This window comes from Arachis stenosperma, chromosome 4, assembly GCF_014773155.1.
Source record: "Arachis stenosperma cultivar V10309 chromosome 4, arast.V10309.gnm1.PFL2, whole genome shotgun sequence".
Taxonomy (NCBI): Eukaryota; Viridiplantae; Streptophyta; class Magnoliopsida; order Fabales; family Fabaceae; genus Arachis; species Arachis stenosperma.
The window spans coordinates 121,268,910-121,294,436 of NC_080380.1; the positions used below are offsets into that span (position 1 = coordinate 121,268,910).

At 31.9% G+C, this 25,527-nt stretch overlaps 2 protein-coding genes and 2 pseudogenes across 4 annotated transcripts; 2 read left to right on the forward strand and 2 right to left on the reverse strand.

Moving 5' to 3' along the window:
• Positions 1-3,821: 3,821 nt before the first annotated feature.
• On the reverse strand, positions 3,822-10,769 carry LOC130973169 (protein DETOXIFICATION 44, chloroplastic-like). 3 transcript variants are annotated; one of them, XR_009084040.1, is made up of 12 exons: positions 10,448-10,769; positions 9,795-9,919; positions 8,996-9,138; positions 7,960-8,095; positions 7,386-7,482; positions 7,180-7,280; positions 6,355-6,518; positions 5,952-6,023; positions 5,716-5,832; positions 4,919-5,016; positions 4,499-4,791; positions 3,822-4,348 (listed from the first exon to the last, which is right to left on the reverse strand). XR_009084040.1 is itself a non-coding variant. In XM_057897599.1 (11 exons), exons 1-11 carry the CDS (start codon positions 10,536-10,538, stop codon positions 4,776-4,778), a joined length of 1,212 nt encoding a protein of 403 aa, XP_057753582.1. In that variant the 5' UTR covers positions 10,539-10,667; the 3' UTR covers positions 3,822-4,775. The 3 variants fall into 3 exon arrangements, 2 of the variants coding, with proteins under 2 accessions (XP_057753582.1, XP_057753581.1); XM_057897599.1 differs by having other exon boundaries at positions 3,822-4,791; positions 9,795-9,971; positions 10,448-10,667; XM_057897598.1 differs by having other exon boundaries at positions 3,823-4,791.
• A 2,181-nt stretch (positions 10,770-12,950) lies between these two features.
• LOC130975400 (uncharacterized) lies at positions 12,951-16,874 on the reverse strand. Its single transcript, XM_057900201.1, has 5 exons — positions 16,806-16,874; positions 15,999-16,431; positions 13,953-14,191; positions 13,750-13,856; positions 12,951-13,466 (listed from the first exon to the last, which is right to left on the reverse strand). The coding sequence occupies exons 1-5, from the start codon at positions 16,872-16,874 to the stop codon at positions 13,340-13,342; spliced, it is 975 nt and encodes a 324-aa protein (XP_057756184.1). The 3' UTR covers positions 12,951-13,339.
• On the forward strand, positions 16,738-21,401 carry LOC130976721 (uncharacterized; annotated as a pseudogene).
• LOC130976720 (uncharacterized) lies at positions 19,774-25,339 on the forward strand (annotated as a pseudogene).
• Positions 25,340-25,527: the final 188 nt, after the last annotated feature.

Below are 25,527 nucleotides of genomic sequence, written 5' to 3' on the forward strand. Positions count from 1 at the left end.
AGAACTATGCAATAAGATATAAATGTTGAACTGTGGTGCCATTTTCTGTGAAAATTAGAGATCTCTCGTGTTAACCTGAGAGTTTGAACATGTATGTATCTCAAGCATAAAATATATAAAATTGCAGAACACTTCTTTCTTTTATATTTCCAGAATTGTTTAGTAATGTGGAAATTATTAACTTGAATAATACAAAGGACTATATTCCATTTAGAAGAATTATATATCAAAAGAAAAAGAATGCGTAAATTGTCACAAATATGCAAGGTTGTCTTTCCCTACGAATACTAAATAAAAAACTGTGCAATCTCCTAATAAATATAAATTTTTTCTATGACTTGTTTTCTCTCTGTGTACTCCTTTGGAAACTATATATATTCTAACTAGTTGTATCAGCACCATTTTCATAGATTATTAAAACTAGCGCCTTATCCAAATTTTATCAGTGTCTTTTGAGCCTTTGCCCCTTCCTTTTTTTGAAGGGTTAACCAGAAGAACGTCTCATATGTCATATAACTTGGTCTGTATTTATTTCTAAGTCTGAGATATAAATATAAGGATAATGATAAAAATATCTCTCAATTTAAAAAAATATATAAAATAATATGTATTAAAACAAATTTTCTAAAAAAAATACTTTATTTTTATATTTATGTTTTGATTTTTGTTGTGAAACCAAATTTTAGTGTTTCTTAGCGTGAATTTTGATTAAAATTTATAAATAGAAATTGGTATCATTTGAATTCACAAACTTAATTTATATTAAGAATGAGTTAGTGTTACTATTATTTATGTTTGATAATTTTATATTAAACTAAATTATAATAAATGAATATTATTTAAATTATATTATTTAAAATCATATTTAGATTAAAAAATTAGAGAAAATTCTACTCTCCTTTTTTGAAAGATGCTAAAATGATACTCTCTTCTTCTCTATTTATAAAATATATATTCTCTTTTTTTTATAACTTTTAAAAAACCTCATCTTTAACCATTTTAAATTTTGTGTTAACTAATGTTAACCTTATCTATTTTTCAAGAAAAAATAAATTATTTTTTAAAAAAATACTCTTTAACAAAAATATAATTTTTGTCATTAAATTTTGCTTACCAAAATACCCTTTAATAAATTATTTTTTTATTAAATTATATTTTTATCAAAATATTTTTTAAAAAAATTTAATAATTAAATTATTTTTTTAAGATACTCTTCAATAATTTTTTAATTATTAAATTATGATTTTACCATATTTTTTGTTAAAATAATATATATGTATATCGAAAAATTAATAGTAAAATATAACTATAATTGTTAACAAAAATTTTAGTAAAATCACAATTTAATAATTAAAAAATTATTGAAAGGTATCTTAGAAAAAATTAATTTAATTATTAAATTTTTTAAAAAAGATCTTGGTAAAAAAATTATTAAAGGGTATTTTGGTAAGCAAAATTTAATGACAAAAAAAAATTTTTGCTAAAGGGTATTTTTGTAAAAATAATTTTTTTTTTTTGAAAAATGGATAAAGTTAACATTAGTTAACACAAAATTTAAAATGGGGTAAGGAGGAGATTTTTTAAAAGTTATAAAAGAAATAAATGTACCTTTTACAAATATAGAAAAGGAAATTTCATTTTAGCATCTCTAAGAGGATAGTGGAATTTTCTCAAAAAATTATTAAAAAGGATATAAATTAATATTACTTAAAATCATTTGTTAACACATTTTTTTCTATAACATTTTTAAAGAGAACTTAAATTTATGTAGTAGTATTTATTAATTTTTTGTCATAATTTTTTAGAATTTTTTTGGTACTCTTTTTTATGTAATTTGGTCTTCTTAGATTAAAAATTTTTATATCAATAATGAATATTAAAAATTTTATTTAAAAAAATAACAATATCCATCGGACAACATTTAAAAAAATTCTAAAAAAATAACAACAACCATAATATAAATAGGAAAATAAAAAATTAGTAAAATGATATAAATAAAAAAAATTTACTTAACATAAGCATAAAAAAATCAAATATGAGAATTCTAATGATTGTTATTTATATTTCTTTTCATAGATGAGGTTGAAAGATAAAATTAATAAAAAAAATAAATTATAGATGAAAATTGATGTACAGTTGTAAAGTTGATAATTAAAAAAATTAATTTAGTTAAAATTTTTAAATTATTTAATAATTTTTAATTATCAATTTTATATAAAGATAACTATACGTAACTTAATCATTAAAGCAAAAATTATAATTTTATTTCAAGTGAATGAGAATTTATACATATCACATATACATCCAGATAGAAAAAAAAAAATTGAAGTGTTAAAAATTAAATTTGCATTTTTTAGACTCAATTGTTAAACTAAACAAATTCTTAATCTCCAAGTCACCAATGATGTTGCTGATTACACCGTCAAATGGCTAAATCAAACAAACTCTTTAGTCTCCAAGTTACGGGAATGGATCCTCTCAATTTTTTTTAATAATTGAGGGAGTAAAATGTGATCTTCCACTATTAATTTTATAAGTGGGACTAAGAATAAACATGAGAGAGAATAATGAAGGGTTAGAGATCACACTTTACCCTCTCAATTTTTTTAACAATTGAGAGGATCCATTCCTCCAAATTACTCACGCCATCTTTAGTCTCCAAGTTACTCATGACGTTGCTGATTACAGCCCTGAATTCTAAGTATGTACTTATCATCCCATACAAACCGGCTACATCCAGTACAAATATTCAAGATCCCTCAAAAATCCTTACACACTGTTATATGCGCGAATGTTACGCACCCTCAACAACGAAAAAACCTTGAACTATATATTTCAGTAACAATTTCAAAGCACATTCTGATTGAAACTATTCCTAAGTCAGTAGTTTCTTCTGATTTTTCAATGTTTTCATTACACTTAACTAGTTTCTTCTCCTTGTTGAATTATTTTAGCTGTGTTTTTATGTTCCATCATTTTTTTGTCTTCTTTTCAATTGTTGTTTCATTGTGGTTGGAAAATTTTCTTTCTATAATTCTTAAATGTTTCTGTATATGAATTCTTATCTTTTATGAATTCCCGTGCTTTATTAACGAACCATGTTAAGGAGTTAAACAAATTGATAGAATTTTGATTTAGTTTGACAGAAGTTGATGCAGTGGAGGAAGTGCTTCAGTAGAGAGTACTCTTGAGAAGTGGAAAGAGTACAATAAGCAGCAACAACAACTAATCAGTGAAAGAGATGGGATTGAAGTGATTCACAAGGTTCCTATGTTGGTGAAAAACCAACTTACCTGAAAATTTGAATAATATACAGTTTGCAGACATGGAAGTATGTCATGATTATAGTTTCTTGAATCTATTGGGTGGTTACTTGCCTGAACACTTGAATAAGATACAGTTTGCAAACATGGAAGTAGGTCATGATTATAGTTTTTGAGTCCAGACTATGACTTTGGTCTATTGGAAGAGAAAAAGTTACTCGATATGTGCTTTTCATGTAGAGGGTCTAGTTCTTGATATTTATTTTCCGTATTTCATAATAATAGCGTTAATGCATGATGTGGTTTTAGTTCCTTTTTTCATTTCGGTGGGGTTATTGCAGTATGTTGTTTTTGCCCCACTATAATGATTCAATTAAGGCCTAGTTTGCATTATCTTTTTCCACATCTCGATTACTATATATAATTATATACTATGTAAGTACTATGCATAAAGCTATAAATGTTGAACTGTGGTGCCATTTTATGTGAAAATTAGAGATCTTTGGTATTAATTGAGAGTTTGAACATGTATGTACTTCAACCTCAAACATAAAACACATAAAATTGCAAATCACTTCGAATTGTTTAGTAATGTGGAAATTACTGTCTTGAACAATGCAAAGGACTATATTCCATTTAGAAGAATCACATATCAAAAGAAAAAGAATGCATAAATTGTCACAAATATGCAAGGTTGCCTTTCCCTACAAATGCTAAACAAAAGACTGCAATCTCCTAATAAATACAAATTTCTTCTATGACTTGTTCTCTCCCTCTCTGTGTACTTCTTTGGAAACTATATAAATTCAATCTAGCTGTATCAGCAACATTTTCATTTTGGAAAACTGGTTTGCACCAAGTACTGCAACATTCCAATAACTTGCTCTAGTCCTACACTATTATGTATTCTATCCAATTGCAAGGCTATGGAAATCAGGCCTATTTTTCACAACATAGAGCTCTTGATCATGCTCTGGCCATTCAAAAAGTTGGCCTTTACTGGATGACTTCAAAATAATGTCAGTCAGTCTCCACCGCTATCTTTATACCAGATCATACTCCACGGGCCATTTTTGCTGCTCAACCTATCAAAACATGTGTTTAAATTATTTATATTTAAATCACTTTCCATAATTCCCTCTAAATTTTTCTCAAGTCTGCTTATAGCTCTAGCTATAGGAGTAGGACTATGAAAAAGATTAACTCTAAAATAAAGTTGCAAGACATTTTCATACATGTGACAGCATGCCATATCACATGTTGACAAGCATGTCCAGTTTCATGCTGGGATTCCTTTTGGTGCAAGGTTCCCAATATGGAGGGTATAGTGAGTCATAACAACCAACAAAAAGTGTCCCAACTGTCACCATAATAATGAATTAGATGTGTCAATGCCAAATATCTATCTCCATGTTCCAGCGAGAACACGCATAGTCATGAAGAGAAACAACCCTGCCCAGACTCCAGGAAGTCCAAGTTCTGGAGCAGCTACCAGCAAGAACATTGAAGAAACTAGTCCAACCAGCATCTACCCAATAACGAAACCCAAGAAACAAAATGTAAGGATAGAGGAGGGAACAAACAACGAGAAAAAGATTAAAAAAAATTAGTCATGAGACTTTTAAGTATTTTTAATCATCAGGTTGCACAATTACCCCATTGAGTACGCAACATAGCCATAGTCTGATACCCCATAGTAAAGCCCATCAATGACAAATGCCAAAGCATTCACTGGTTGAGTTCCAGCCACAAACTGCACAATATGATTAAATTTCAGATATTTCAAACATTACTGATACGTACATGCATCCACAGACAGAAAGGAGGATCATGCATAATATAATAGCTGAGTAGACATTTAATAGCCACGCTGAAACTTAGCCTAGCTAAAAATAAGATATTATATTTCAATCAGTCCAAGAAGCTTTTGTCATGCAAGGTATGATTCATCAATACAAGAGTCGCAATAGTCTGATGTTACAAATATATAAACATACAACAAAATGAACATTCAGTTATTAGCCAACCAACGATAAACCATTTGCTTGTTTAAGTGGAGCTCAACACTTCACAAATCACAACAATTTATACTGGTCAGTTAATGTCAAGTCTAACCTCCCAAAAAGAAAAAAGAAAAAAAAATCCCGAAGATAATCTAGCTAAGATATAAAGATTATACATTCATCATCACTGAGTAACCTTGAAAAGATAAATTGTTTGTGATGCTCCATTATTTGGGAGGAAAAGAAGGGAAACAAAAAAGAGTTGATTCTTATGCTTTGCATGAAAATGGATGTCGCTAGAAAAAGATATTCTCCAATTAATGTCTTGAACTGGATTTCAATTTTTAGTTGGTGTTAAGGACCTGACTTAGACACGAACTTCAACTTCTGCAGGCTCGTTGCTTTGACTTTTAAATCAATTCGAGTCAACAAGAATTGTTATTTCTTACCAATATGCCTGACCGAGCAACACTCAAAACTTCCAAGTCTGTGGTAAATAAGCTTGAAAATGATCCAAACCCAAAGAATAAGATCATGGACAAAGTAATTCCTGTTCCTAAACCAATCTGCTTGACACATAAAAGAGAGTAGGTGAAACGAATTCTGGATGGATCTGTGTACAAGTTATATCATTCAACTAAGAAAGTAAGAACAAAGTAAGTTACTGGTGGCAATTATCAATCACCTGTAATACTCTATATGTAATGAGGCGTGCTTGCTCGTAATTTCCCTGCGAGTAACTATTGGCAAGAAGTGTCTGTAAAATAAATGCCATTACTCATTACAATATTACACAATAACAGGACATCATTTTGAGCCCCACTTAGAATTTTGAAAAGACTTTGGCTTATGAGGAAAAAGTCTTAAAACTTGAACATACCCAACCTGCTTGTTTACTTGGTCAGGGAAAGCCCCAAATGTCCATAAAATAAACAAATGCAGTTCATAATTATAAAATAAAACTTTATTCGACTGGATTCATTTGTGTCTTGGAAACTGAATATGATAAACTAACGAGAGATATGTTTTGATCATGTTCTCTGGGGTACTTTGTTACTTCATAGTCATTTATGAATGCAAGATCTAACCTGACCAGCAAGTGCCAGAGCATCAGTGACCAAAGATATCGGCAGCCAAACTTGCATGCAAATTTGATGACCAGCCATAGGTATAGGGCCCTGCTTAGCTGCCATAGAGGTTGACAGTGTCAAAGTCAGAAACACAGCCACAGTCCTGCCGATAAGAAGACCACCTACAATACAAAATGCAACAGTCAAGGTAAAACTAACTGCCTAATTAGCTCGGTTATGTCTTCGATCCAGTTAGAGTTAAGAAAACAAAAACCATATTTCGTGACTAAAAGTACAAAATACACATTATAATGTGTGAACAGACACAAAAGCCCTGTTAAAATGATCTATTCAATCAAATTCCCCTTTCAGGAACAATTTGATCATAATATTCTTGAAAAATGAACTCTATGGGATCGTAATTTTCAAATCAGTCAATCATATCTGATCCTATCAGCAAATCCTTCCAGTTTCTCGAAATTCTCGTTCCAGTTTACTAGTTATTAAAATGCTCAATCCAACTTGAAGCTACGTGTAAAATCTATAGCTAACAGTAGCAATAAATACAAAACCACAAATAGAATACACTATCCATTCAAAGCATGAAATCAAGAAAAACTGAAACTATTGATCCCTGAACTCATGTTAATCTGATTAGTTATAAAGCTAATAATAATGCAAATTTGAAGTTCATCTTGAAATTTTCAATGCATTTGTACAGAAAGAACTAGTAACAAGTTTTTCAATCCACTATGATAATTTTATTATCATTACCAAAACAAAAAACTTCCTCTGTATATGGACAGACTTAGCAACACTACGACTTAATTTAGAAAGAGGTACCAGATTTCAGATAGCTGAAAATTTTTCTCCCATCAAGGTGAAAAGGCGTTAGGAGCACATTTCCGGTCAATTTCCATAGAAGAATAAAAGCAATTAAGTATCTGGTGAGCAAAAGAAAAATTGCGTCAAATGCAGAAGATTACATAAATTCAGGGGCATGTGCAAAATGCACAGATAAAACTAAGTTTACCACATTGTTGACGTACTCAGAGATCACTGTAGCAGCTACAGCACCACTAATGCCAAGACCAAAAAAGAACATTAATATTGGATCCAATATCGCATTAAGAACGTTGCCAACACCTGAAAATTCAAGCGAAACAATCTCTATCAATACATCCACAAATTTTTCACATCAACAAGACTAAAGCGCAGACATAAGTCTACAAAAACTAAATATACTCGAAGAAATAATTTGAGAATCTGCTTGTGCTTCTTCTATGCAGTAAAGAGTCAAGAATGAAAATGAGAACAGATATATTTATTAGCCTGTGTTGTAAGATTCCATTCTTTTTGGATTGAGTATAATAGGAAAACACAGCCTTTACTAAGAGTGCAGATTGTTGAAAAGAGGAGGAAAACAGGGCCTTTACGAAAAGAAAAGAAACCATGGAGTTATAAAGGATGGAGTAAACCACAGAAAATGCCATGGGAAGAGGACGGAATTCTAGTATCACACGCGGGGAGGATTTGGGGGGGGGGGGGGGGGTAATATTTCTAATTTTCAATCAAATTTGAGTGAGAAAAGATAAAGGTATAGGATGCTGATGCAGTACTTGCCAACAACATATAGAGGCGTCTTTGTATCCTTAAATCCACGAAAAGTGCCTTGAGCAGCTAATGCAATCACAATTGCTGGAGCGCCAAAGGCCTTTAGCATAAGAAAGTTCTCAGCAGGTCCACGCATAGGGGAATCCTGTACAGAAAATAAATGGATTATGGAGTAGATGATATTAATAAGATTTTTATCAAGTCTAAGAAGACAGAAGTAAGGTTCAATTATAGATAACGAAATGTTCTGTGAAATGGTTTTCCAAAAATGCAATGTTTATTTCTATTAAGCTCAGACCAACTAAAAGGGGAAAAGAAATACTGGGACATAGAAAAATCTCTTGTTATGCATATAATGACCGATGACAGGGAATTTGAAGCAAGAAAAAGTAAGTTTACATTGATTGACTAATTGTCAATATATTTCTTGAAGTGGATGGCAACATAATTAATTAACTGAAAGGTAACTAGTACATAATGATATTGGTGTTATAATAAGGCTCTCACCCTTAAATATAAGAATTAGTAACAAGAACTATCATATGTCTATTAAAATTGAACATGGATTTGGAAATGAAATTCAGTTCCTTTTATTATTGTGCAATATTGACGTTAATTCATCAAAAAAGTTATGCACCACTATATAGAATAAAAAGAATGGCTTAAAAGAAAAATGCAATGACTGCTTTTAAAAATAGATTAAGAAAAAAAAGTAATGAATCTGCAACTGTGTAACAGAGAATAAGCCTATGAGAAGCAAATTGAACTTTCATGATTCAACCTAAAGTAAGATTGCTTCCAACTGAGATTTTACACAATAGTTCTACAGAGAAGTTGTAAAAAAGCATTCACTGATTTATATTACATGGAAAAAAAAATCCATTCTTCCACCGTCCCCCTCCCCTTCTTTTTTTTCCTATTCATATGGTTGGCCGGGTGGTGTTGTCTTGGACAACCAAGTGTAGACTCTGAAGAAAATAACATGCTGACACAAAATAAATATACAAGGTAATTATTGATCAATAATCAGCCAAGGTTGACATACAGCAGGTATACCCATGATGTTCATAATGATGCCAGAACCAAGGGAAAGAAGAACAGTTTCAGCAATTCCAAGAGTAGCAGCAAGTGCTAAAGAAGTTGATACTGAAGGAATACGCCTCTTGCTTTGGTATTTGCCACCAAAATCTAGATGATACCAAAGTGGAACAAAACCGTCAGTAGAGACATCTAAAGAAGGGAACCTATGACCATGTCTGGAAAACTAGTTAGACTATTAAAGAGGTGTAGCTTTCTTATAAAGCTTACTACTTTCATCAGTTTGACTGGAAATCCTTGCTGATTAGTGCCTGTTCCTCGGCAACAAAGGATGTGGTAATATTAAGTAAAGAAATGTTAAATATTTTTGACACCAAATTAAACACAGAAGTTGAAACCCCAACTGCAGCCAATTCAGCAGGCCCTGCATATATAAATATAATTAAGGGGGATTTCTCACTACAACAACAATCATTAATCAAATGTATGTCCAAACAAACAGAACCTAAGACAAGCAAATACTTGTAACCATCATCACCAACTACAATTACAAGATTACAACTATCTATTAAATAAACAACAAACTAGCAATTCAGAATGGGCTTCCAAGGTGAGAATAAAATTAAGCCAAATAAGCTGCAGGCAGATAAATTACAATTCCATACTTTCGACCAGTTTAAAACAAGAAAATGCAAACCAATAAATAAAATTAATTTAATCAAATTAGCGAGTATGTTTGAGTTAATGATTTAAGAGAAAGTTACTAATAACTAACTAATTAATTCACCATCTGTAATAATAAGTACCTATGTGGCCGACAAACGCTGTGTCGATCAGTGAGGTAAGTGGATCAGCTGCCAATGCCAAAGCAGCAGGTAGTGTAATGGACAGTATTTCCTTCCCCAGTTCATTAAATTTAAGCCACCCATTTCTGTTCAAAGCAGGTATATTAAACTTCAAAACTCCATTTACATGCAAATAACCTAAAAATAAAAAAGAAAGACAAACTTTTTAACTGAAAATTCTCAATCACACATTAAATCAGATTCAAAGAAAGAGAAGGCAGAAACTTTATCAAATTAAATCCTCAAAGTTCAATCTTAATTAATATCGAAGAAACAAACTTCAAAATCCCAAATCACAGATAAATAACATAAGAATAAAGCCATAGACTAATTTCAAAAGCTCCATTTACATGTAAGATTGAGCTGACAATAGCTTCATTAATTTTAAATTTCTTTCAAAACGAAGAAACTAACTTCAACTCAAATCCCAAATTCTGCATCAAATTAAATTCAAACAAAGCTCAATTATGATCAAGTTAAAGCCACACATTTCAGCTGAAACCCCAAGAAACACACTTTTAAGCCCCAATTACGCATAAACTAAGACCAAAAAAAATAGAAAAAAGAAAAGGAAAAAAAATCCAGCTCTGATAGTAACTCAATTGAAGCATTACCCGAATCGACGAAGAAAAGCAAAGGAATCATCCGAAGAAGACGAATTGCGAGAAGATTCATCTTCAAGGGAGCTAGTTTCAACGGAATCATTGGTGGTGGTGGTCGTGGCACCGTTGTTTTTCAAAGAAGCTTTTGGTGGGATTCGGATTCGAATGCGAGAAAAGCAATGATAAGGCTTTGGGATTAAAGTAGGAGATTTGAATGGTGGATGATAGCAATGGTGAGGTTGAAGTTGCAGAGAGTGAATGCAAAGAAAGCGGTGACATTGAGAAGATGCCATTGAAGCACCTGCACCACACAGTGTGAAGAACGAAAAGTGACGGAAATGTCATGCACTGAATAACGGCATAACATAACCATATATTTATTTTCATTTTCATTTTATTTATTTTCCTTCTTTTTTTTTTTCATTTTAATGGACACGTAATTTTACTCTGTCGCAAAAAATAAATAAAAGCAATAATAAATATGTATTTGGTGGGGCCATGTACTGCTTGGGCCTCAAATGATTGTTAACTTGATGGTTTTGGCCTCATATTCTGAATCTGAGATTTTCAATTTGGTAGTGGTAAAATATGAATCACAAATTTAAAATATGAATTTTGTGGAAAAAAAAAGATTTAAAAAGAATAAACTACCATTTAAAATATTTAAGTGTTAATTATTGTTCATATTCTTCCTCTAGATTTATTACTCTGTGCTGTTAGGATATTCTCTTATAGTTTAGAAAATCGAAACTCCATAAATTTAAAAAAAAATACCGTAAAAACTCATTTTAATCGTATATTAATTTGATTGTACATGTATATTGATAGGATTATTAAATCACTAATGCATTTTTCTCGTAAAATTACAAGCACATTAATGATATTTTTTAAAATATATTTTTAATAAAAGACAATTATATAGAAGATATATAATAATTAAAATCAAGTTACCAATTAAATTTTATAATCTAAATTTAATTTAATAAATTAGTTATTTACATGATATTTTAGACAATTAAAAGTACTTTAAATATTTTGACGTAACATTATTTAAATACAATTCAACTAGGTATCATTTACAAGTTGTACAATATTAAGTCTTTTATTATAATAATTAAAAAAATAAAATAAATATATCCAAAAATTATAAATAAATTTAGTGTCTTTTTAAAATTAAATACACATTCAAAATACAAACTAAATAAAACTGAATTTAAATTTTAAATTTCTATTTCAGATTTAATGTATTTAATTATTAATTAGGACCTTTAATACTAAAATTATTAAGAAAGACCAAATCTTTTTATAATATTTAAGAAAACGAATCAAATCTTTTTATAATATTTAACAAAACGAATCAAATCTTTTTGTAAGGAGATAAATATATCTTTAATTATTTTTTATAATTTTTATGTTGATAAATTTTATTTCTCTTAAAATTTTAGTAATTTTTATTAATTATTTATTTATTTTTATTTATTTTTTTATTTTTATGATCTTTACCTAACGAGAAAAAAAGACAAAGGATCATAAAGTAATAAATAAATAATAAAAATTACCAAAATTTTAGAAAAAATAAAAATTTTTAAGATAAAAATTATAAAAAAAATAAAAAATAGTTAAGAATCAATATTTTAATAATTAAATCTCCTTAACAATCTTTTAGAGTAATTCTTTTTAAATTAATTAACTAATTAATCCCAAGTGAATATTCATAAATATCTATATAACATTGTAAATCAAATAGCATATATTAAAGATTATACAAAATATTCATGTTCATGTTCATGTAAAAATTGTTTTCTTGATTCTTATGAAATTATGTAGTGTTGAGTTCTTTCTAGATAGGTAGGCATAAAGTTTAGAACTAGAGAAGCTCTGATATCATGTTTTAGATTATAGTGTACAAAATTTCTTGTAAAATAATCAAAAAGCTACTTAATTTTCTTGGCCTTCACTAATCATGCTCTAATACCTAAAAGCATACTCAAAAGTCAAAACACAATCAAATCATAATTTTTGTCTTCTTTTGCGGCAAATCAAAACACAGAACTCCCAATTTGCTACTTCCAAATTGCTTTCCAAGTGGCAGAATGGTTTGGTTTAATGGCTTTGCTTTTCTTTCTTTTGTTTGTACCAGAAATAAAGGTTACACTGCTTTGGTATATCTTTGGCCAAGAAAGTTAAATTCTTTTTTCTTTGTTATTTGCCATTCCTTGACATGAAGTGGAACTTTTGAGGCCATATCCTTCATAAAGTAGTGTTAATTATTTCAAATCAGGTCATGCATGATTCAATTTCTTTAACCATTGATAATCATTTCTTGCCTTCCTAGAGTTGCTTTTATGTTTAGGCTTTTATAGCCACCCCACGGTGAATGATTGTTATGACCAAAATTTGTTATGGTATTCTCTGTTAATTTATCAGCAATGATTTAGATACTTAAATGGTTATATGATAATTGCAGTTCAATTAACACTATTTTGAATTGCAATCATTCAACATCTTTGCAGAATGTCATTTTTTTTATTAATTATCTAGTCAAGAACTGAAAAGTGAAAGAAAAAGAATAACTTTGTATAGATCAATATCAGCCAATACAATCAAAAACCATGAACATAAGTCGAGCAAGGGGCATAGTTTTTCCCAGTCAATTGGCTTGGGTTAAAAGTAAAACTATTTTCATCAGTAACTTCATTGTTTTGGTCAGACAAATCTAGGCCTGAAAGATCTCGAGATAGCACCCTTTCAAGATCTTCATACTCACCTTGTGATGGCGATACTTCAGTTCTATCAACACTTGTAGGAAGGATATTAGAATTAGCATTTTCTTCTCCCTTTTCAAGTAAAGTCTGAGCATCACTAGAATTAGAAAACTGAACATGAGCAGAATCTAACTGTACATCACGTATTGAAGCATTTGTTATCATCAAGAGTTCCTGTCAGTGTCACTAGCCTATCATTCAGTCCGTAATAATTATTATCCTCAGAAGATATCTTAATTCCAGCCTGAGATTCTTCAATGAATGACCTGACCAAAGGCAAGAATTTATGCTCTAAGCTTTCATCACCAATCATGTGTAATTTAAAAACAAGAGAAAGGGTCCTACAATTAAGAACTCTCTCTTTTCTAACATAATTTAGGGGGAGCAAGGGAAAATAAAAGTTGGAACACCAAAGAACCACATGAAATCACAATACACCCAGAATCATAGATTAAGACATAGTAGTATGATAGTATCAACAACTACTTTTATCTGTACATATTTCAAAAAATTATAAATAGATAACTTAATGAGGAAAAGCAATAGTACCTAATGGTAGCACCTCCCTTGCCAATTATACCACCACAAGAAACATTTGGAACGATGAGTCTCACTTTTGTTTTTGGCTCAGCATCATTTTCATCCTCACTTTGAAGCTAATGACACAAGGTAAATAACTTTCAGGAAAACAGGAAATTGTAATACATATTTTCATTTTCTTCATTACCAATCAAATTGACATCATAAATTACCTCACTGAGCAACTTAGACAGAATAAGTTCAACAGCTCTTAGGATTTCATTTATTCCACCAGATACCATGATAATCCTATCAGTAGTCCCAGGAAAGAATTCATGGTTGTGTGATAACTGGATTCGTGCCCCAGATTGTGACTGAAAATCAGTGATGGTTGAACCACCCTTTCCAATAACAGAACCAGCTGCAGAGTTTGATACAAGAAACCTAACATATGTTGGCTTCTCTTCAGAATCTGCAAGTGATCAACATAATGTCATATAATATTAAATAAATAAACAATTAAGACATTTACATATTTACAAATAAGAGTATAACTTTTGGATGCAACAAGACAGAATAACTATTGAACATAATTTTAAGCTTCAATTGACCAGATTCTATATATGAAACAACTTGCCTCATCTTATGAGGGGAAAAAAAACAATTCTTCCCTTCAACTACCACTATGTACAAAATCATTGCAAACAATTCAAAACTACATCCCACTTGCATAATGAGAATAATAAAAGAAAACCAAATCTTCAATCAACGTTAGCCAAAATAATAACAACCAGGACCAGAATATCCGGTTTATTAAAGAAAAAATTGAGCTAAAAATAAATGAATAAACCCAGAGAATTTTTGAACACTTATGTTAAGGGTATACAATATTGCCTAGTAAAAGTTAGTTCCAGATGTGTGCTAAATCGGTAATGAGATGCCGAAAGTGGCCTAACTAGATTCAAACCAAAAGAGATCCAAATTTGACCAAAATGGAGTATATTTGGAAAACCTTCATTAGCTCCCTCGAAATTTAAACTTAAATGAATGAAAACAAAATGAGCAAAGGAACAAAAATTAAATGAATAAACAAATAAATAAATAAGCTCTCCTAGTTTCTGCCATCAATAAAAGTTGGTAAGTAACAGCATATTATCTTTCTATGAAACTGAATATAAGCATATCCACTGAAATCTAAAGACCAAAGCAGAGAGATAACAAATAAGTAAAACCCAAAATCACATCCACTCAAAACCTAAGAGAACATGTGATAATGACATTGAAGAAATATTAAACCAAATATAAGATTGATAATGACAATCAACAAAGAATTAAATAGCAAGTATTTCCTTCTTTTATCGCTGTCTTAGTTCCTTAAAGCTCTCTGGTTTGCTCATCAATTTTACAGTGATAAACTAAAAGTCATTAAGAGAGACAAAAATATGTTTAGTCAAGAAGGTAAAAACAATACAAATTTAAGCTAGATAAATAACAAGGATCAAATTCTTTGTAACATTACATGCATATTTAAACCAAATGCCTATTTCTGCTATTGACTACTAGGAAAGAGTTAAAACAGTACTATTAATTTGGTTTCAACTTTCAATTGGCATGCAACTTTTCAATTTTCTTCTGAGTTTTATAAAAATGATTTGTAACATGCTCTATGAATTATAATTAGCCAAACTTCAAAGATTTAGAATTGTATTACTAATTATGATATAAATGAAACACTCGTATATGAAATAACATCAAATAGCGTGCTATGGTGAATCATAATAGATGAAGTGAAAAATCAAGAATCAAGAATCAAAAGTCAAAGAACAGAATCAAGTCAAGTACAGAACAGGAAAAAATAGAAGCATTAAAAAATCATAACAATAATCAAGAATCAAGAATAGCAACCAAGAGAATATTACAGAACTGCAGAAAATATGCCAACCAAGAATCAAGAAATTTAAAAATCATAACTAAAATCAAGTACTGCAATACTTAGTAGTTAAGTTACAGTGGTGATATCACTCAGATGCATGTCAATAAAAAATAAAGAACACATAAAAAAGCAACACAGCAACACACAAAACAGCACCACAGCAGAAGCTCATTCAAGAAAATATCACAACACACAAAAATAGCAACACAGCAGAACTAGAGCTCATTAGTAATCAAATAATCATTCAATAAAAATTAAAACACAAAACATTCAAATATTCAGTAATCAAATAATCATTGAAAATGACATAAATAAAAAACGCAGAAGAAGTTAGCAGTGAACTGACCGTCGAAGTCTAAGATTTTTTCTTGGTTGAGCTTCTGCTCTCTGAACTCGAAGGAAGGAAACTGGAATGGAGATGGGTTTTTCTTCTGAGCAGTCTGAGAAGAGGGGGCAGAATCGTGACGGAGACAGAGGCCAGGCGACGAACACAACTCAGAAGACGGTGGTGGGTTGGAAGAATCTGCGACGACCAGACGAAGGCGATGGTGACTGAGCGCCCGACGGACGGCGGCAGGAGCGCGATGGAGTAGATGAATACCAGGAACTGACGCGCCGAGGTCGAGGAAGAAGAAGTTGCGTTTCTTGAAGGAGGAAGAAGCACGGACGACCAGACAGCGATGGTAGTGCCTGAGAGCGACGGACGGCGGCAGTCCTTGCGGCGGTGGTGGAGAAGCTAGGGTTTCTGTTTCAACTTCCTTTTTTGATTTGGGGAGAAGCTGTTAAGATAGGGGTATTTAAAGGGTATTTTTGTCTAATCAAATAAAGGAAGGATGTTTAAGTCTTTTTGTAAAATTAAATAAATAAATATTTTTTATCTTTATTTAATTAAAAAGTTATTTTAGTAAAAGTGATGATATATTATATATTTAAAAAAAATTAAATGCTGACGTGGAAAATAAATTCCACATGTCTTATTGTTATGTGTCCACATTTTAAACATATCGGTACGTATGAATTTATCATGTACCGTATCAAACACCAAAAAAATTTTACCCAACCCAAATAATGACTCGACCTGGTTCAATTGTACATTACTGAGTGCTGACTTCATTTAATTAATTCCCAATTTGACAAGAACTGCGCTGAGTACACGACTGAAACAGAGCTGCGCCTGAGTGAGGTCCGCTGGCCCGCCGTCGCTTGCCGTCGTCCGGTACATTTCTTCCTCGTTGGCTCATCGCTCACTCTGCTGTGAATCTTCTTCGTCGTTGCTCGTCTCCATCGTCATCGCTCCCTGTCGCCGCCGCGGGCTGAGTTTCTTGCTGCTGGCCTGCTGCTGACTCCTTCCCTCCGCCTCGCAGTGCTCACTGCTTTAATCACTGCTTCTTCCTCGTCGTCCAGGAAAGTTGTTCCTTTTTTTTAATATATTTTCCTTCGATGGATGAAAGACTTTGGGATTGCATTGCTTGCTTGCTGCTTTTGTGATCTATTTGCATGCTTTTTGAAATCTCTTTAAATGTTTACTTTTCACTTTGGTATTGCTTCTTGAGAGAATTGTGAATCTGTGATGTGATTTCTAACATTTTGTTAAAAGAGTGAGGTTTTTTATAGTGAGTTAATATGATGAATTTGCCACTTTGGTTTGAGTCTTTTGAGAGTAGAATGGAATCGAAACATGGAATCAGGTTCTCTTTGTTTAAAATTTTGGTCCAAAAGCTGTTTTATTTAAACGAATGTCAGCGCTCCATTTATATTTCAGTTCATTTTTAGAAATTTGAGAAGCCAGATCGGCTCGGCTCAGTTCCGCTCAGCTCAGCTCATATTCCTATATCGCTCTTCATCGTTTAGTTTCTGCTGCATCAATCAAATATCCATCCATGTTTGCTTCGGTGAGCGACAGCACTATCCTTGTTTTGCGCCACTGCCGCCTCTTACTTCCACGTCTCACCGTTTCTGTTTCCGTTACATCACCGTCTTCTCTCTTATTCTCTCCGTCTTCCTCCTCTTACTTTCCTCCAACGATGAACAACAAAAGCAGAAACCCCAATACCTCTTCCTTCTCCTCCTACGCTCACTCCTCTTCCAGGTTCTTCTCTCTCTCTCTCTCCAACAAACAATTATCCTTCTTTATAGCTATTATCGAATTAAAATTCGTTTCTTTTGCGTCTTGCTGTTGAAGCTTGCTCAGAATAATTGCGTTTAGCTCAAATTTCCTAATTTTTGCTTCTTCGTTGTTTTTTAATTCCTCTTCCTTTTACTTTTGTATGATAATGGTCAGTTTTTCTAGTGAATGAAGCAGAAAGTTTTATGCTTTTAACTGATGCCATTTTTGGGCTTATGAGTGGCAGTGGTGGAAGAGGAAGTTCTTTTGATATGAGGAACGACAGGGAAAGAACAAGAGGACGTGGCAGTGGCCGTGGTGGTGGTGGCAGCTCCGGGAAGGATAAAATTGACGCTCTTGGTAGGCTCCTGTAAGCATTAATTTGCTCTTTGCTCATTATTTTCTCTCAATTTTTGTTTTTGTGGGATAGTTATTGATTTCTTGTAATTGTAGTCCATCAAAACAAGTTTCGGAGAAAATTTTATGTATGTTTGTCTTTCTAATAGAATGAACTATTTTATAAAGTGTAAACTATCTTGTGTGGAGCAACTGCTCATAAGGAAATTAGTATGCATGGTTTATGCAATGTACTAACATTATATATCACCCATTTTCTTTCTAAGGTCAAAGTTAGTGATTTTTGTATGTTTCTCTGGTAATACCTGCAGGACGAGGATTTTGCATCATATGGCATCTGAATTGAACTTAGATATGCGAAGTGACGGTTATGTCAAAGTTAATGATCTGCTAAAGCTGAATATGAAGACATTTGCTAATATTCCATTAAGATCCCACAATATTGATGATGTTAGGGAGGTTAGTTTAATTATTCATATATTTTTTGTTTTTTTGTTTTTTATTTGTTATAATTGCCATTTCTATTGTAATTTAGATTATTGTGTTGCATTTTGGAGAAGCATTTGGCTTGGGGAAAATAGAAAAATAGAAAATAGTCACATCATAGATACAAGACAAAAACTTCGGTACCACTTCTATTGTTGTTTAGCATACAAGATAAATACATTGTATTGTATTGTGTCTATCGACATTTTCAACTTGTTATTCTATTTAGCATTTTATTCCTGTATCCTCTGCATAGAATTTCCTTTTCTAAATCTTTTGTTGCAGAGTGATACTAGTTTGATCTTGTAAAAGCAGTCACAATATGGTTTTCAGAATTTCTTGATCCATCCCTTCTGCAACTAACAATAGTATAAATCAATAGTTGAATAAATCGGATAGGATTGGCATGTTGATTGTAGCTGGTCAAGTGTATCCCACTCTTAATTCTTTACTTACTGCTACATAATATCTGTGGCTTATCTTTTTTTATGAATTGTTATTGTATTTATAACCACTTTTTTTCTGTAAACTGTATCTATATGGTATTTATTTGTGTTTATTTAGTCACTGAAGTAAAAGATTTTAATGTCTTTCATAGTTTCATTTTCATATGAATTAACTATTAACTGAAGACCTTTTTCTAAATGATCTCATGTTTATTCTCAGGCCGTTCGAAAGGATAATAAGCAGCGCTTATACAAGAGAATGGGGAGCAACTTATACGAGCTAACCAAGGCCATACAATAACGGTAAACTATTCTGTTTTAGTTTTATGTGGAGACATTTAAATTGCTTTTGAAGTTTTTAAGAAAATCTTCAAACCTTAAGTAATTGGATCTGTACTCTGTTATGAATATTATGTAGACATTCTCATGTCATTTTATGTTAAATTGATCATTTGTGGAGTAATTAAAATACATGATTAACTTTTGATCTGTAGACTGTTGAAACTGAAAGCTTGTTGAAACCAATCCTTTCAGCTGAAGAAGTCCCAGGTGAATAATCAATGGAGCTGTATTTCTATTAACTTTGCTGTCTTTGCAAGTCATATTCTCCAAATGGTTATTTTTCTTCACCCCCACTTTCTATTTTTTGTTTTTTCTTGATTTTGCTACCATATGCAGTTTGCGTGCACGGAACTTACAGAAAGAACTTGGATTCAATTCTAGAATCTGGCCTCAAGCGCATGAAGAGATTGCATGTTTATTTCTCTTATGGTTTACCAACAGATGGAGAAATAATAAGCGGTAATGTGATTAGCTATCAAAAATTCATTTGGATATTTTTCCCCCTATTTGTTTAGGTTTGGTCATTTTCCTCCTCCAGTATTAAGGCTGGCAGTTATGTTATACAGTAGCAAAGGAATACGGATGTCTTGTCTATTGTGATTAACCACTTAAGCACTTTCACTTTGGAATTTGGATGTCTTTACACTTTACTTGTGCTTATTTACAAGAGCCTAGTATAGTATAATCACTAAACATGTTAACATGAAAGTAATTCAAATAGTCAATGATCCATAGTCTGAATAAACTGGTTACTTGGAATAAAATGCCTGTAAACTTTACTTATTTATTAGTAAATCAATTATGCAATTGAGCCATTCAATATTGCCCTCACAAGTACCATAACTAATAATGGTTTGCATTTTTAAGCATTTGTTTACCCTTGATCATTTGTTGGGGGTGGTGGTGGCAATTGATTGGAAATCTCTTTTTTTTGTCAGAATTGGAAATCTCTTAGCAATCAGGGTAATATGAGATATTTTTATGGATATTAAAGTACTTGCTTGGACTATTTTACTCATTTTCTTGAGGATGTCTTTTCTATTGAATAACTACATCTAGCATCCCTTTAGTTTTAGTTATTCCCTTGTATGCAACCATTTCTAGTTAAGTTTGATTTACCTTTTCCTTGTTTCTTACCTAGTTTTCCATTTTGATTTCCAGGTATGAGGCGAGATGTAAATGTTCTGATCCTTTTAGATGTTAGAAAAGCATTGGAGGGTATGATAATATTCCAATCACAATTCTTGAAATGCTGAACTTCTTAGTTGTTTGTTGTTAATAGTAACTAAAGATATATTCCTTTTGCAATCTTATTGTAGAAGGTATGAAGCTTTTCATTTCTGACAACAAGGTGATCTTGACAGAAGGTTTTGATGGAGTTGTTCCCCCTAAGTATTTCAAAAAGATAGAATCGTGGCTTGGTAGACAACCTATTCCTCTTCAAAATAATTCGTCGTAGTTGTTTATTACTGGTTTAGGATCGTAGTGTGTGGATTACTGCTTGCCTGATTGGTTGTGTAAACAATGGCAGTCTTTTCAGTCTTCACCACCATTATTTGAACTTTTTTATTAGAAATTCAATAGTCTGGCACGAGAAACTGTCATTGTTTCTTCAGCATGCATGTTTTATACACTTGTTGAATTTAAAACAAAATGGTTTTTCCGAAGTCTAACTCATCCTATGAATTGTTAACAAAGTTTTTCCGAAGTTTCAAGTTTTTTGCATGTTCTATATATTAGACCAAGAAAAATGTCTAACGTAGGATTTCAGGTTGGTTGATGGTCCATAAACTTTCAATTTGAAATCCCTACATGATATTGGTTTCCATTAAGATTTAGTTATTCGAGTGAGAAAATTGCATAATTTGAAAGGCAATGCTATAAGTGATAAAAAAACATAATACATAAAAATATTTGAACTGGAAGACATACTGAGTTGAAAACAAAACAGAAGATAACTTTCATACAAAAAATTAGGGCAATCACATGAGAAAATATGATTAAAAAAAATCCTAATTTTTACCTATTGCATATATTTCTTGATTCACAAGTTAGTGAATTGAAATACCATCAAAATGCCAAAGCAATGGCGAGTTTGAAAACAAAAGCTCTTTAGCTATGTCCTGCATTGAAGGTCTTGATTTTGGGTTGGGATGCAATCATGCAAGTGCTAATGTTACAACAAGTACAATATCCCGTATATCTTTTCGAAGAAAGGGCAATGGGATACGTGAATCCAATATATCCAATGAGAAGCCAGCTCGGCTCGGCTCAATTCCTCTCAGCTCAGCTCATATTCCTATGTCGCTCTTCATCATTTAGTTTCTGCTGCATCAATCAAATATCCATCCATGTTTGCTTCGGTGAGCGACAGCACTATCCTTCTTTTGCGCCACTGCCGCTTCTTACTTCCACGTCTCACCGTTTCCGTTTTCATAAGCGTTACTGTTATCTCACCGTCTCCTCTATTATTCTCTCCGTCTTCCTCCTCTTACTTTCCTCCAACAATGAACAACAAAAGCAGAAACCCCAATACCTCTTCCTTCTCCTCCTACGCTCACTCCTCTTCCAGGTTCTTCTCTCTCTCTCTCTCTCTCTCTCTCTCTCTCTCTCTCTCTCTGCAACAAACAATTATCCTTATTTATAGCTATTATCGAATTAAAATTCATTTCTTTTGCGTCTTGCTGTTGAAGCTTGCTCAGAATAATTGCGTTTAGCTCAAATTTCCTAATTTTTGCTTCTTTGTTGTTTTTTAATTCCTCTTCCTTTTACTTTTGTATGATAATGGTTAGTTTTTCTAGTGAATGAAGCAGAAAGTTTTATGCTTTTAACTGATGCCAGTTTTGGGCTTTTGAGTGGCAGTGGTGGAAGAGGAAGTTCTTTTGATATGAGGAACGACAGGGAAAGAACAAGAGGACGTGGCAGTGGCCGTGGTGGTGGTGGCAGCTCCGGGAAGGATAAAATTGACGCTCTTGGTAGGCTCCTGTAAGCACTAATTTGCTCTTTGCTCATTATTTTCTCTCAATTTTTGTTTTTGTGGGATAGTTCTTGATTTCTTGTAATTGTAGTCCATCAAAACAAGTTTCGGAGAAAATTTTATGTATGTTTGTCTTTCTAATAGAATGAACTATTTTATAAAGTGTAAACTATCTTGTGTGGAGCAACTGCTCATAAGGAAATTAGTATGCATGGTTTATGCAATGTACTAACATTATATATCACCCATTTTCTTTCTAAGGTCAAAGTTAGTGATTTTTGTATGTTTCTCTGGTAATACCTGCAGGACGAGGATTTTGCGTCATATGGCATCTGAATTGAACTTAAATATGCGAAGTGACGGTTATGTCAAAGTTAATGATCTGCTAAAGCTGAATATGAAGACATTTGCTAATATTCCATTAAGATCCCACAATATTGATGATGTTAGGGAGGTCAGTTTAATTATTCATATATTTTTTGTTTTTTTGTTTTTTATTTGTTATAATTGCCATTTCTATTGTAATTTGGATTATTGTGTTGCATTTTGGAGAAGCATTTGGCTTGGGGAAAATAGCAAAATAGAAAATAGTCACATCATAGATACAAGACAAAAACTTTGGTACCACTTCTATTGTTGTTTAGCATACAAGATAAATACATTGTATTGTATTGTGTCTATCGACATTTTCAACTTGTTATTCTATTTAGCATTTTATTCCTGTATCCTCTGCATAGAATTTCCTTTTCTAAATCTTTTGTTGCAGAGTGATACTAGTTTGATCTTGTAAAAGCAGTCACAATATGGTTTTTAGAATTTCTTGATCCATCCCTTCTGCAACTAACAATAGTATAAATCAATAGTTGAATAAATCGGATAGGATTGGCATGTTGATTGTAGCTGGTCAAGTGTATCCCACTCTTAATTCTTTACTTACTGCTACATAATATCTGTGGCTTATCTTTTTTTATGAATTGTTATTGTATTTATAAACACTTTTTTCTGTAAACTGTATCTATATGGTATTTATTTGTGTTTATTTAGTCACTGAAGTAAAAGATTTTAATGTCTTTCATAGTTTCATTTTCATATGAATTAACTATTAACTGAAGACCTTTTTCTAAATGATCTCATGTTTATTCTCAGGCCGTTCGAAAGGATAATAAGCAGCGCTTCAGCCTTATACAAGAGAATGGGGATCTACTTATACGAGCTAACCAAGGCCATACAATAACGGTAAACTATTCTATTTTAGTTTTATGTGGAGACATTTAAATTGCTTTTGAAGTTTTTAAGAAAATATTCAAACCTTAAGTAATTGGATCTGTACTCTGTTATGAATATTATGTAGACATTCTCATGTCATTTTATGTTAAATTGATCATTTGTGGAGTAATTAAAATACATGATTAACTTTTGATCTGCAGACTGTTGAAACTGAAAGCTTGTTGAAACCAATCCTTTCAGCTGAAGAAGTTCCAGGTGAATAATCAATGGAGCTATATTTCTGTTAACTTTGCTGTCTTTGCAAGTCATATTCTCCAAATGGTTATTTTTCTTCACCCCCACTTTTTATTTTTTGTTTTTTCTTGATTTTGCTACCATATGCAGTTTGAATGCACGGAACCTACAGAAAGAACTTGGATTCAATTCTAGAATCTGGCCTCAAGCGCATGAAGAGATTGCATGTTCATTTCTCTTGTGGTTTACCAACAGATGGAGAAATAATAAGCGGTAATGTGATTAGCTATCAAAAATTCATTTGGATATTTTTCCCCCTATTTGTTTAGGTTTGGTCATTTTCCTCCTCCAGTATTAAGGCTGGCAGTTATGTTATACAGTAGCAAAGGAATACGGATTTCTTGTCTATTGTGATTAACCACTTAAGCACTTTCACTTTGGAATTTGGATGTCTTTACTCTTTACTTGTGCTTATTTACAAGAGCCTAGTATAGTATAATCACTAAACATGTTAACATGAAAGTAATTCAAATAGTCAATGATCCATAGTCTGAATAAACTGGTTACTTGGAATAAAATGCCTGTAAACTTCACTTATTTATTAGTAAATCAATTATGCAATTGAGCCATTCAATATTGCCCTCACAAGTACCATAACTAATAATGGTTTGCATTTTTAAGCATTTGTTTACCCTTGATCATTTGTTGGGGGTGGTGGTGGCAATTGATTGGAAATCTCTTTTTTTGTCAGAATTGGAAATCTCTTAGCAATCAGGGTAACATGAGATATTTTTATGGATATTAAAGTACTTGCTTGGACTATTTTACTCATTTTCTTGAGGATGTCTTTTCTATTGAATAACTACATCTAGCATCCCTTTAGTTTTAGTTATTCCCTTGTATGCAACCATTTCTAGTTAAGTTTGATTTACTTAGTTCTTGTCCTTGTTTCTTACCTAGTTTTCCATTTTGATTCCCAGGTATGAGGCGAGATGTAAATGTTCTGATCTTTTTAGATGTTAGAAAAGTATTGGAGGGTATGATAATATTCCAATCACAATTCTTGAAATGCTGAACTTTTTAGTTGTTTGTTGTTAATAGTAACAAAAGATATATTCCTTTTGCAATCTTATTGCAGAAGGTATGAAGCTTTTCATTTCTGACAACAAGGTGATCTTGACAGAAGGTTTTGATGGATTTGTTCCCCCAAGTATTTCAAAATGATAGAATCGTGGCCTGGTAGACAACCTATTCCTCTTCAAAATAATTCGTCGTAGTTGTTTATTACTGGTTTAGGATCGCAGTGTGTGGATTACTGCTTGCCTGATTGGTTGTGTAAACAATGGCAGTCTTTTCAGTCTTCACCACCATTATTTGAACTTTCTTATTAGAAATTCAATAGTTCGGCCCGAGAAACTGTCATTGTTTCTTCAGCATGGATGTTTTATACACTTGTTGAATTTAAACAAAATGGTTTTTCCGAAGTCTAAATCATCCTGTGAATTGTTAACAAAGTTTTTCCGAAGTTTCAAGTTTTTTGCATGTTCTATATATTAGACCAAGAAAAATGTCTAACGTATGATTTCAGGTAGGTTGATGGTCCATAAACTTTCTATTTAAAATTCCTACATGATATTGGTTACCATTAAGATTTAGTTATTCGAGTGAGAAAACTGCATAATTTGAAAGGCAATGCTATAAG

Bases quoted from the DNA above. Each gene is read 5' to 3' on its own strand.
- LOC130975400 (XM_057900201.1), bottom strand. From the start codon at position 16,874: ATGTACCGGACGACGGCAAGCGACGGCGGGCCAGCGGACCTCACTCAG. The intron at 13,857-13,952 runs GTAATTTATGAT...TTGTGTCATTAG, and splicing joins TGTCTAAGTTGCTCAGTGAG to CTTCAAAGTGAGGATGAAAA. The intron at 13,467-13,749 runs GTACTATTGCTT...GCCTTTGGTCAG, and splicing joins AAGGGAGGTGCTACCATTAG to GTCATTCATTGAAGAATCTC.
- LOC130973169 (XM_057897598.1), bottom strand. From the start codon at position 10,728: ATGGCATCTTCTCAATGTCACCGCTTTCTTTGCATTCACTCTCTGCAA. The intron at 9,920-10,447 runs GTAATGCTTCAA...TGCTTTGAACAG, and splicing joins GCTTTTCTTCGTCGATTCGG to AAATGGGTGGCTTAAATTTA. The intron at 7,281-7,385 runs GTACGTCAACAA...TTTGCTCACCAG, and splicing joins GCTGCTACAGTGATCTCTGA to ATACTTAATTGCTTTTATTC.